The sequence below is a fragment of the Cygnus atratus genome, chromosome 6 (assembly GCF_013377495.2).
Source record: "Cygnus atratus isolate AKBS03 ecotype Queensland, Australia chromosome 6, CAtr_DNAZoo_HiC_assembly, whole genome shotgun sequence".
NCBI lineage: Eukaryota > Metazoa > Chordata > Aves > Anseriformes > Anatidae > Cygnus > Cygnus atratus.
This window is the reverse complement of record NC_066367.1, coordinates 19,576,695-19,588,912: the sequence shown is the minus strand read 5'-3', so window position 1 is coordinate 19,588,912 and position 12,218 is coordinate 19,576,695. Positions and strand designations below refer to the sequence as shown.

Sequence of the window (12,218 nt, the reverse complement as noted above, 5' to 3'; positions counted from 1 at the left end):
GCTTTTCTTAGCTGGAACCCACAAGATGAACCAGTGCCAAGTGTCCAGTGAGTTTTCTGAGGCATATTAGCACACGATAGCTCTTGAGAGATCCATAATATGCAGTTTAAAAACCTGTGCATTAGCAAGTCCAACTGTACTTTAGAGAATATCTCTGAAACTGAAGATCCTGTCATGATACTTTAACATTTCCAAAGCTATTTAATCAATCAGAATGACTAAATCATCATCCTAATTCTTATTTGAAGTAATAGCCATTGTTGTATTATACAAAAATAATATTTCCATTGTTGATGCTATATTTCTGAGGATATTTATAAAGATCTTTTGTTACTGAGCAATTTTGAAAATTTCTCATACCTCCCACATGAGATATGATTTTACTTTGGACAAGGAAGGACAAAAATAGAAGACGAGGAAGAACAAAATAGTCACCTGAGGTTCTTTCCATTCCTATTTTCTTAACTTCACTAAATAAATAAACTGCACCAACAGACTGAGTCTCAACTGTGATACAATGCTGATGGGAAAAGCTTGGATCATGGCAGCCCTCTGGGTGCACAGTGCCTGTGTAGGTTTTCTGGTGTCTATCCTTCAAAACTAGTACCTCAGACTAGCACTTACAGAAAGGGAAAATAGGGACGTCCAGAGAATTCAAGAATGCCTGGCTTTCTTTTGTATTCCTCTTCGTGTGGGATTTCTACTTCTGCCTTCTAGAAGCTCAGGCTAATCTGGTGCAGTGCAATAGAAAAAGCATGCATCGTACTACATTCCTGCCATGAGCAGTTAAAGTTAACTTTGAAATCATCTTTGCATTGAACACTCTGGTATGGATCTCATGAGGTGTTACCTCAACCTCAGGTTCAGGTGTCTCTTGGGGATTTGGACTGCGTGGATTTATTCTGAGTGGGTTTCTTTCCTGTTTGTTTGAATGCTAGCAGCATCACTAACAAAAACCTAAAAAAGAGTATTTCCAATCTAATCCAAGTCTGTTTAGCCTAATTTTCCATTTGACAATAACCAAGAGCAAAAGCCTGGAGTATAGTACAAAAATAGGACAAGCAGAGAGATTCGCCCAGCCTAGCATGGTTTGTGGCTCAGGGATTTCCCGATCCAGAAATGATCTCTTTGTATTTAATTGTTCTCAGTAGGTTTTTCCCCTGTGAATTTCTTCAGTTATTCATATTGATTTACAACATCACTCAGAGAGCAAGAGAGGCATCAGTTACTTCACATGGTAAAGTGAGATAGCTATTTCTTATCACCTGGTGGTTACTAGATCAAGCAGCACTTCTAAAACCATGAAATATGCTGTGATATGTAGTAATTCCAGCATACCTGAAATGTCCTGTTTTTCATCAGTAACTGTTTCTTCAGAAAAGAACTAACCGAAAAGCAGCTTCTACAACTGCCTTGTGTCTTCTTTAAGGAGGAGAAGAAAAATAATCATCAGTTAACTTTTCTTCATTGTCCAGAACTAGTTTGTGTCATTCAGGATGGTTTGGCATGTTTTTTTTCCTAAAGTTAAAGTTGTGTCTGTGTAAACCTCCTTGGCTTTGACTGGTTAGTTGACCAGTTGCCTCACCTCTGGAACCCACCATTAGATGTTATTACATGCTGGGCATATGAGAGGTTGTGTATATTCAATGAGCACAGGAAGATGTCTCCAGGACCAAACTTGTAGAAGCCTGCTGTTTGCTAACAGGTTTGAATCTCATCCGTATTAGTCACTGACAGTTAGTTCTTCAGCATGCTTTGTTTAATCTCTGCCTTTTCCCTCTATAGTTAAGTCACTCACAATAGAAACTGAAAGAACTGACAAATAGTGAAGGATCAGAATTGTGTCAGAAGGAGAAAAAACAACAAAAGCCAAGATTCTAACTATTTATGGATTTTGTTTCCCAACAAAGTGTATCTAAAAGCCATTGTTTCAGGGTTCAGAGACAGCTAAATGATTGATTTCACATAAAATATTTGTTGTTCTAATTACAGTATCATCTGGGTCTTTGGCAACAAACAGATGCAGAAACAGCCTTTATATACCATCTTGAAGAACTTATGATTTGCTTAGTGTGCTTTATGATCTAAAGCATATGTCTTTGCATAGAACTGCAGTATCCAAAACGAAGCTATAAGTAATGAATCACTGGGTAGAAGAAAATGCATTGCTCCTGTTATGAGTTCTTTCAGTGTGTGTATTCAAATGGTTCTGTTTAGGGTTATAAACAAAAGGCTATGCTCACAGTTTTAGCAGTGTGTTACAGATTCTGGGATGCACATGACATCAAAGAGCCTACACTAATTTCCCTAGCAGTCTATGGCTCTTGGCACTATGAACACACTCCATCTGAATAAACAGAATTCTAGTTCACCACAGTTGTGTGTGGGATCTGAGGTGATCATGAAGCTTGATTTTGTTTCATTTTAAATCTTTCTATCATAGGACTTTTTACCCCTCCAGATTCTATTTTCAGTGAATCTGGTAACTACATTTGGAGCTATCAACTTACACTGCAAAGCACTTGACACTGAAAATAATTAAATCTAACTTATTATTCTTCTTACCTACTGAACCCAAGTAAGAGCTTTGAGTGCATGGGAATTGCATGATTTGCTAAGAATTAATCTCTCTTTATAAGCATTTTAATATATGTATACATATATATATATAAATCGTTAAACTCTTTTCCCTTAAAAACACTTGAGTGAAGTTCTAGTAGGATATTTTGTGAGTAAGCAAGGGCTGAGGCCTTCTAACTCCTCAAAGAACATCTGATTTATTGTTCTTTCCATGCTTGCTTGTCACTAGCAGCATGAAGAACCCCAGCCCCTGTAAATATTCTTGGACACTCTTCTGTAGTGGAAGAGTAAGGGAATTTGGTGGCAAGAATGGTTCCCAGTCATACTATATTTCACTATACCAACAGAATGGATGCCTTATGGAACATACTGAAGTTACTGCTGGGTAAGCATGAAGTATCCTGGAGAGAATTACAATTGTTAATAGCATTAAATATGCCAATATGCCTCCAGGCTCTTGATGTTCTTAGATTAATCAAATCCTCTGAAGCCAGAGCTTAGGTTCTACTGCTGCACCATTAATGGCTATTTCCTTTTCTTCTATTCCTTAGTTTCTCAGTGTCTTACTTGATTGTTTTATTTTCTACCTTTTTCCTGTCTGTTTCTTCTTGCTGTAGTGTTCTGTTTCCCCTTTCACTGACCTCAGAAGGAAAACCATGAAGATATCAGAGACATAGTTGCTTAAGTCACCAAGTAGTCCTACTCTTTATTCTCTCCTACCCCATGTTGTTGTCTGTTGGGTTTCTCCTGTACTGAGATTAAAATCTGTCAGAGGCAGTGCTTATTTCCCATCAGCCTCCAGCATCTTTTTGGTGTGGGAACTACCGTAATATGTTTAATACTTATAGTGTACAGCATAGACCTGGTAATTTCGTTAGTCCCAGGAGTGAAGCTACCAGATAATTCTACAGCACTTGGTCTGGGAAGCCTATTGCAGCCATTATCCTGCCCTTGTTTCTGACACACTTATAACAGGTAGCATTTAACAGGCAGTGTACAAATACCCTGTGATGTGGGTCTGGTGTCTCCTAGTGCGTGCTCATACTACACTCATACTGACTGCATTTCAGTACAGGGGTGTGCAAGAAAGTGCTACATTGGCTGGTGTTAGTACGGCAGTCAGGCAGGTGCAGGAGGAGCTCAGTGGGGGCTAATTGCCTGAGTATTCACTCTGCTTCCTGGGCAAGTTTTTCATTTTCCTCCCCTGTTGCACTTACGGTATGATGCAAATTTGTGGAAGTGGTAGAGAATCATGGGGATGAGAAAAGGAAGAAAACTTGTTTGTATGAACGCTCATGGCCAGACAGCAGTATGTGCCCTTTGTAAATCTCTCTTCTTTAAAAATAAAGCTGAAGTAATTAAGATCACAAAGCCTAGTTCACTTACAGCATTTTTTACTGCATAAATGACGTTCAGTCACTCCCATTTAACACTGATATGAGGGGAGCCAGAATCACTAGCCCCTCGAGTCCTCTGCTTGAATAGACTTGTATGGCACAGAAGAAAATATAAATGTTCCTTGAAATCAGCATGCTGCACATAATTACCCACTTAGCATCCAGTCCAGGAGGAGGATGCATATTATAATTGTCTGTGAGGTCATTTCTGTATTTGCCCAAGACTTCAAGAGAAAAAGTGAAGTTAACTTACTGCCTTAAAAAATGATTCAAAACTGGAAAAGCTTGAAAACATCAAAATACATATAAATTATCAAAGGAGAACAAAGACAAGTTTTTTCCACAAAAGTCTTCTCCCCAGGCTATAACAATGCTTTACATAGGCATGATCAATATATCCAGGCTTGAGAACCAAAGTCTTTTGGAATAAATTAGACTGGCAGGAAAAGAAACAAACAAAGAACAAATTAACATGATTTTAAACATTGCTTAAATTTTCATGAATGTAGACCTTGAGATGTTATGATGAGATCCCATGAGCCTGTGCTAGTATTTGCTTATAATTAAGCGTTGCACTTTCATGTTTCATCTGATATTATAGATTGGAAATCAGACACATGCTTACTATTTTTCTTGGTCATTCTGATTTATCTACTTTATTTGCTTTTGCTTACTCTTTTAATAAAAAGTATGGCCCCATTACTTTTCCTTTACCAGGCCGCTCTTTCTGCTCATAAAATGTATCTTCCTGTGTCTGAGTAATTAGAGAAAGACTGCCCTTCCTGAAATGTTATGTTTGTATTCACCTGTAACAGAAAGATAAAAGACTAATCCGTTCCAAACCTGCTTTGAATAAATGGCTTCAGAAGGAAAACTAGAGTACTCAGCTCCACTATTCAATATGTGTGGTAGTGGATGAAGGCCCTTCACCAAGGGAGTCAGCAATGCAGCCTACTTTGTATTACTGACTCGTTGGCAAAGATCCTTTCAGTGCATTCCTTGCTAAAAGCAAGACGTCATCCAGTTTAGTGCCCTCCCTGTGCTGCACCAACCTTAAATCAGTCTGACTCACATCAGTGGATTTTACAAGTTCCAAATGCAGTTGTAGCCGCCTATTCACCATTTTCTGTGCAAAATTCACCATATAGGAAAAATCAGCAGAGTTTGGCAAAGTTATCAGCATCAAGGTTTTTTTGGAGCAAGAACTTAATCATGAATAGTTGAAGAAGACCCCAGCTTCATTGTGGAGAACACAATCTGGTGATTTGCATTTCCTCTGAAAAGCATGCCCAGTGTCTGTCTACAAGTTTTCAATACCAAGATGAGTAGGACAAACAGGACATCTAACATGAGATTTTCTCTGAATATCAGAGTGAAGTCATACCCCTCATGGGAATTCATTAGAAAAATACATTTTTTTCAGTTGTTTTGTAAGTACTGGTCAGGGCCCAAATCCTAGGTGCAAAAGTCCTTGTGTCATTGCTAAAGAGCATTTTAAAGACTTTTGTTAAATCTTATTGTTCATCAGCTTGTGCAGCTCTGAAAAAAAAAGCTGTTTGCAGTTTATTGAAAGGATGGATTTTTAAACAGAAAAGTCATCTAAATAAGATATGGCATAAGAAATGTGCTAATCATCTCCAAATCAAGAGATGTCCTGGAAAATGTCAATATTATGGATGTGATGGCTAAATGAAGAAAAAAAATTCAATTTCAGCCATACAAAAGCAGAAAAAAAGTATATGGAAATTCAAAGTTGGGAGTACATCCCAGAAATCAAACAATCAATACAAAAATCTTCTGCAGATTGAGACTCAAGATAAAAATTACACTAGAGAAATTAATTCATACTAAGTCAGACTTCATCTATCTGATATCTTGGATAGTTTTTAACTTCACCTCGAGTCAAAACACACCTTTTCAAAGAGCTTCTAATCTCAACTTGAGTTTCCATCGTACCGCTAATATTTTTTTCTCTCAGCTGATTGCTTTCCCTGTGTGCTGTATTTCTGTTCTGGATTTTTCTTTCACTGCTGGCCATTGGACACTTCAGACCTTTGTTTCCTAAGGTGAAAAGCCCTCCACTGTCATTGGGTTTAGACTTGCTTCAATACACCTCTTATCCTTCTTTTGAAACAACAAAATAGGACGCTTTTTCAAATTGCTCACTGTAAGGTGGGTTTTCCAGATCTCAAATTGTTCTCGAAACATTGTGCAGTTTACAGCACCCTCTTTTAAATAATTCTGCACCCAACAATAAAATGGTTTCCTTGTTTCTGTTGAGTAGCCTTCTGCTTTGCACTGTCTGCTTCATATTCAGCTGAATATCCATGGTTCCCAAGAAATTTTCTCATTATGCAATTCCCCATTTTGAAAAATGTAACTCAAATGTTTGATTTTACATTTAGTTGAAAACATGCATCTTTGTAATCTGTCTGAGTACTGCAAGGTCCTGATATACTGACTTGGGCTCTTATGTACCAGAAGAATAAAAAGAATAACCAGCAGTCGTAACAGAGGAGTAAATAGAAACCAAATCCGTTTGTTTACTTACAAATACTTTGTACTCTCACAGATTTACCCATCTGCCAGTTTCTAATTCCTTTCACTGTGAGCAACATCAGTTTTGTGGTAGCTTTAGGGAAACATCCACATGAGCCTGCTCACCCATTTGTGTCTGCCTCTCTGGGTTCAAGTGGGGAAAGGAGGAGGACACCCAGAGCCTCAGTCTACCCTACGCTGGCTGGATCAGCTGACATAATGCACTGGGCAGGAGGAATTTTACCTACTCTGTGTTATTTCTGCACTGCAGTAAAATATTTACCAATAAAGAAGTTGTAACATTAGGAATTTCTGCTTTCCTGGAAAAAAAGTTTTCTTCCAGACAAAAGGGAGGCAAATACCTTGCTTCAAAACTGGTGCTAAAGGACAGCCGGAAGGAAGTGCCTGTGCGCACTCTCTTATCTGGTCTCTAAATTTGTAACAAGCCCAGGAGTCTGGGCATGCCAGAGGCTCTTGGCACAATTTGGGTGCAACACAAACACCCTGTTAGTGATACTGGTGCTGCTGCTATTAGTATGAAAATAAGTGACTTTTTTCCTATTGGAGGCCTAAAGTTTGTCATCAAAGCTAAATATTTTAGAACACCATTTAAAGTGCCTATTCAACTGCTGAGTGTTGAGCACATGTTAATACAGTTTTCTCCAGATATGGTAGTTTATGATAAATGTTACCAGATTTTGTACTGTTCGTGTAGTATGCTACTAAACACTAAGACAAATGGGCCCACTGAAAGGGTATTTCCTTCGGAGGACACAAGCTGCAGACCACCCGTGGAATACACAGAAATAATTAAACGTCAGGATAAAAAGCTAGAACAAAATATTAGTGTCTCAGAATCCTAATGAATAAAAGACATTATAAAAATGAAGACTATACACATAGATGTTTTGAAAAATAACATCAGGCCACAACAGCATTTTGGGTGAAAGGAAGAAAGAGTGCCTCATCATGTTGTAGTGCTGTTTGAAAACTTCTAAATACTTGTGTGCGGTATACTTGCTTTTGGCAAGCTGCAGAGAGATGTGAGAAAGTATGCAGAACTGTGAGGGCCTGAGTCTTTACTCATACTAGCCTCTTGGAAAACTAAAAAAAAAAAAAAAAGAAAACAACAACTTTTGGAGGGTTATTCATGAATTACATTACTGTAAAAAGAAACTGATTCGGCCTTGCAACTGAAGACATCACTTGCAAAAATTGCTGTCTTGATGAGACAGAAAGCTCCAAGATCAGTCTGAATGACTTTCAGAGCATGCATATATAGAATAGACTGTGGTAACAGCAAGTCTTTGGCAAAATTTTCAGAGACTTCAGAGAGAAGAAAATTTCATCTATATCATATCTAAATATTACAGAAGAATACTTTCCAAAGACACAGGCAGTATTTGGGCACCTAATTTCCCCAGATTCTCAAGCAGTATTTTCTGGAACAGCTTCTGCCTTGTCTGGATTTATACAATACAGGTATGTAGCAAAGGTTCAGGCTCAGCTGTCAATCTCTTGAGCAAAAATATAAAGGTCTCCTTAACTTGAAAAGTATAAAGCATTGAAGGTTTGGGCATCATATTTACCAGCAATGCAAGAATATTAGTTAAAGCTTATTTTGTATTACTAGAAAAATGTAACGTTTCTCTATAAAATAGATTTTAATTTTAGCCCCAGCTCTCCAGTCAGTTTCCTGGTGGCTGTTTAACCTGCCATCCCTCCGAGGTGTTGTGAGGGAAGATGATGGTTGGCACAAAACAAGTGCTCCCCTCCCATACAGGCACTGCAGTCCCACACTGTGAAAAAACTATCTTGCAGATTACACTGTACAGAAAGTACAGTGAAAGAGGGAAAATCTCCTAGAACAGTCAGTCATTTGGCTGAAAAAGCCCAAGTTCAAGCATGTCCTCTACCTCACTCAGTAACTGCAGAAAAAGACAATAGTTACAGACTGTGAACCTGTGTGTATGATAACCCACCCTTTTAACATTACCTGCTTGTTAAGGCCAGATCTTAAAAATGGATTTGTTAGATTAGAGTTCTGCACCCACACAAGCCATATTGACTTCAGTTTTGAAGTGTATAAAGGAACGCATGTGCTACTTGATCTTTGTGCTGTCCCTTTGTATCAGAGCAAGTTTCCCATGCAGTATGGAGTGCAAATGTGGTAAGATTTATATTTTTCCTTTGGTGCCACCAAAAATACTTTTTGTTCATACTGTCATTTTTAACAGGGAAATGTCAGAAAAGTCAAAGACATTGGGAAAATTACTGGAAAAATTAATGACCTTTCCTTACCCGCCACACTGTCTTTTAGTAAACAGTGCTTCTGTTTTATCCTGAAAGTAGTTGTTCTGATAATCCACAGGATGTGCCACAGAAAATGCCTGATAAAATAAAGTACAGCACACCATAATGTCTTTCTTCTTTAACATGAAAAAGAAAAGACAAATGAAAATAAAAAGGCTGTTAGTTCTTTTCAGAATCTTCCCCTTCTGAAATATTTCCTTCATCTTTAAACTCTGCTTTCCAGATGACTCTAAGCAACTGTTACTCTACAATGCATCACAAATTATATTAAGAAAGCGTAATCCCAAACCAGACTGATTACTCTGATTAAACAGAAAGCCATGTCAAAAAGTAGTCTTTTTATATAATAAAAATGGTGATAATAGAGTAAGTCTCATCAGTCAAAGGGCTGTATTGCTGTCTACGATAGAAAAACATTTTTGCTGCTGCTGAATGATATATCCCTAGCTGGTCACAATATACCTAATTTCCTGCTTAGATAACAGAAGATGCTAAGATAAAGAGTGAAAGGAATAAGGAGCTGTGTGATACAGATATATGGAAGAATTAAGAAATGTTATAAAAGTAAAAGTGAAGTTATGCCTAAAAACTTGTGTTTGAACTAAGTTTCAAAACAGAAAACAAAGATCCCCAAGTTTCTGTGTGCTTACTTTGAATACGACTTGCTAATAAATCCAGGACCAAATAGGACAGAAGAAAGGACTGTTTACATACTAAAATACTCTGAGACGTTCACAGCACCTGGCACAGCTTAAAACTAAATTGTGTTATCTTACTGTAGGTTCAGAAAACTGTCTTGAACAGAAGCTGAGAACACCTCGTCGACGATGTCAGCAGCCCAAAATGCTGAATAGCCCTGAGGACAACATGTACTATAACCAGTTAAATGTGAGTTCAAAGTGGCAATAAAGCTGTTTTACTGGCTTTGTTTCCAGTTAATAATTCTGTTATTAATACCTGTTTCAGCCCCTCCAGCCCCACCCCCACGTTCTTCTGCTCTCGTCTTGAACATGTGCTTATGCTCTTTATCTGTTGCTTTCATGTCAGGATGTCTGCCTTCACGGTGAATAATTGATGTGGTTTATCAAAGACGAGCAAGATGCATGCTTCATCAGGCTCACTTGAGCCCTTTGATCAAAAAAATTATGCTGTGACTTCTGATATTATCAGCATCTGCTTGCATTCAACACAAAATCACTTTGAATTAAAAATTAACGACTTGCTGCTTTGCTTTGACTGTGTGTTCTTGGCCCTCTCCACAGGGAACTCTAGAATATCAAGGGAGCAAGAGGAAGCCAAGAAAACTTGGGTAAATATCTATCTTCTTAGTTCTAAGCAACTGTAAACAGAAGAAGTCCTTTGTGATATTACAGAATATGCAAAACTTTCTAGAGAGGTTTCTAAAAATAAACAATTAACATATCTCTGTTCATTGACATTGGACATTTTCTACAGAAGCAAATGTAAAACTTGTGTGTACTGCTGTCTGCAGACACTAGAACTGATTCTAACAAAATATGTTCCCTAGCTTTCTCTGAGTACTACTATGACTACAAAAAAAAATCTTTATGTTTTTAAATATATTTGGTACTAGTGAATGGTCCCAGATGAAAGGTGTTGAAACTGGAGTCCTCTAACCTATAATATGGACAGAAGCCCTACCAGCTTTGCAACACCACGCTCACAGTGGTATGCCTTCCTGGGGGAGCATATTTTAAGAGCTGACAGACATGCCACTCAGCCCAAGAGGGAGTTGCTTCTTCTCCATTGGACCGAGTCAGTTTTTATTGTCACATGAATAGTTACCTCCTGGCAATAGGTAGAAATCACTGAAAACAATTTATAAAAGCCAAGCTGACCACTACAGAGTTATGAAAACATTTCACTGACTGGTCACGTGAACCAGAGAGAACTGGTGTATGCTGGGTCTTCAAAAAGCATCTGCTCCAAAAGTTTACAATAATTTTCTGTATCATTTTCTCATTTTTAATTGGTCTTCTGAATATGAGCGTATGAATAGGAGGGTCAAGGTTAAAGCCCAAAACGTTACGTGACTGAGCAAAATTTGATTTATTTGATTTCTCTCCTCTAGATTAAAACGTCTGTTTTCCTGTTTAGGGAACAAAATCACTAACATGGGAGTGCAGTGCTATTCATACATCACAGGAAAATGAAGGCCCCTCGATGTCAATAGGGCTTTACCCCAAAATTGGTGATGTGATCTTTGGTTCATATGCACAGCAAACTGTCAGCTGAAATACATTACCAAAATCATACCATATATATGGAACATATATAGGCAAAAAAGCCACATTGCTCAAATGAAATGGCCATTGGAGGCAAACAGTTGGTCTGTCATTCTATACACATAAAAAAGAAGGATTCCATTGCCTTTCACTGATCCTTAGAACCATTCAGAATATAATCATAAGAAAGTAGTAGCGAAGTAAAGGGCACGTGTAAAAGCTATGTCTTTCTGATCAAATCATCCCAGACCTTTTTTTTCCTTTCTTTTTATTAGCAGTGTTCATTTTCACATCCACAGAGAAGTTTCTATTTCTGAAGATATTGACAGAATTCATTTTTTAACTTAATAAATGTTGTTTTCTTTCAAGTCAAATAAAAGTGCTTGATGGAGAGGATGAGTATTACAAATCACTGTCAGCTGTTGAATCAATCCCTGAAGATGACAGCTGTCTCAGTTCCCCATCTCCTTCTTCTGCAAGGGGAATGTCTTTTGCTCAAAGCTGAACTTCACTCACTTTTTTGACTAATACTGGTAAGAGTATTTTCATGATGGTAATCTCTTCTAATTAACTTTGTGCATGATTATATAATATATTAAAAAATACAATTTCAGTTAGCAACTTCCTTTCACTAATTTATACATGGTTTTGCAGATATTAAATTGTATTTCCTTAAACAATTCCAGTAAAGGGGAACAACACTACCTGTATACGTTGCTGTTGTTAACCAACAGGTTTCTTTAGCAGCAAGGTTAGTTTGTGCAGTTCCAGCCCCTTCTTCACTGCTCCCCCCCAGCTGCTGTTTCCACCCTGTGCCATCCCTTCTGTTGTGCTGGCACAACTGCTGTGTGGAAAATAAGATCAAGGAACTGATCTGGATTAAAAGAATGCTGTACTAAAAACCATCTTTTGGGGTCATAGTGAAAATGTTTGATATTTCATTAGATTGATATTAAAGCACTATATTTTGTAATTTTCTGTGCATTGTATGACTTTTAACACTATAAAAATGAACATAGTAAAATCATTTAAAATAAAAAGTGTCTTAATTTACCTCATAAACATTTTTCTTATGAAATATTACTTTACCATAAGTTGTACTTGAAAAATATTTCAAATATAAGAAGCAAAACAATTTTAAAGC

General features: G+C 37.6%; 1 protein-coding gene across 1 annotated transcript in view; it reads left to right on the top strand.

Annotated features, from left to right (window-relative positions):
* The window catches only part of MYO3B (myosin IIIB), a 192,291-nt gene extending 180,712 nt beyond the window's left edge, over positions 1 to 11,579 (top strand). Inside the window, exons 33-35 of the mRNA XM_050711421.1 lie at positions 9,610 to 9,716; positions 10,091 to 10,137; positions 11,444 to 11,579. Of these exons, the coding sequence (XP_050567378.1) occupies positions 9,610 to 9,716; positions 10,091 to 10,137; positions 11,444 to 11,579 (290 nt within the window). The remainder of the gene's footprint in view (positions 1 to 9,609; positions 9,717 to 10,090; positions 10,138 to 11,443) is intronic.
* Positions 11,580 to 12,218: the final 639 nt, after the last annotated feature.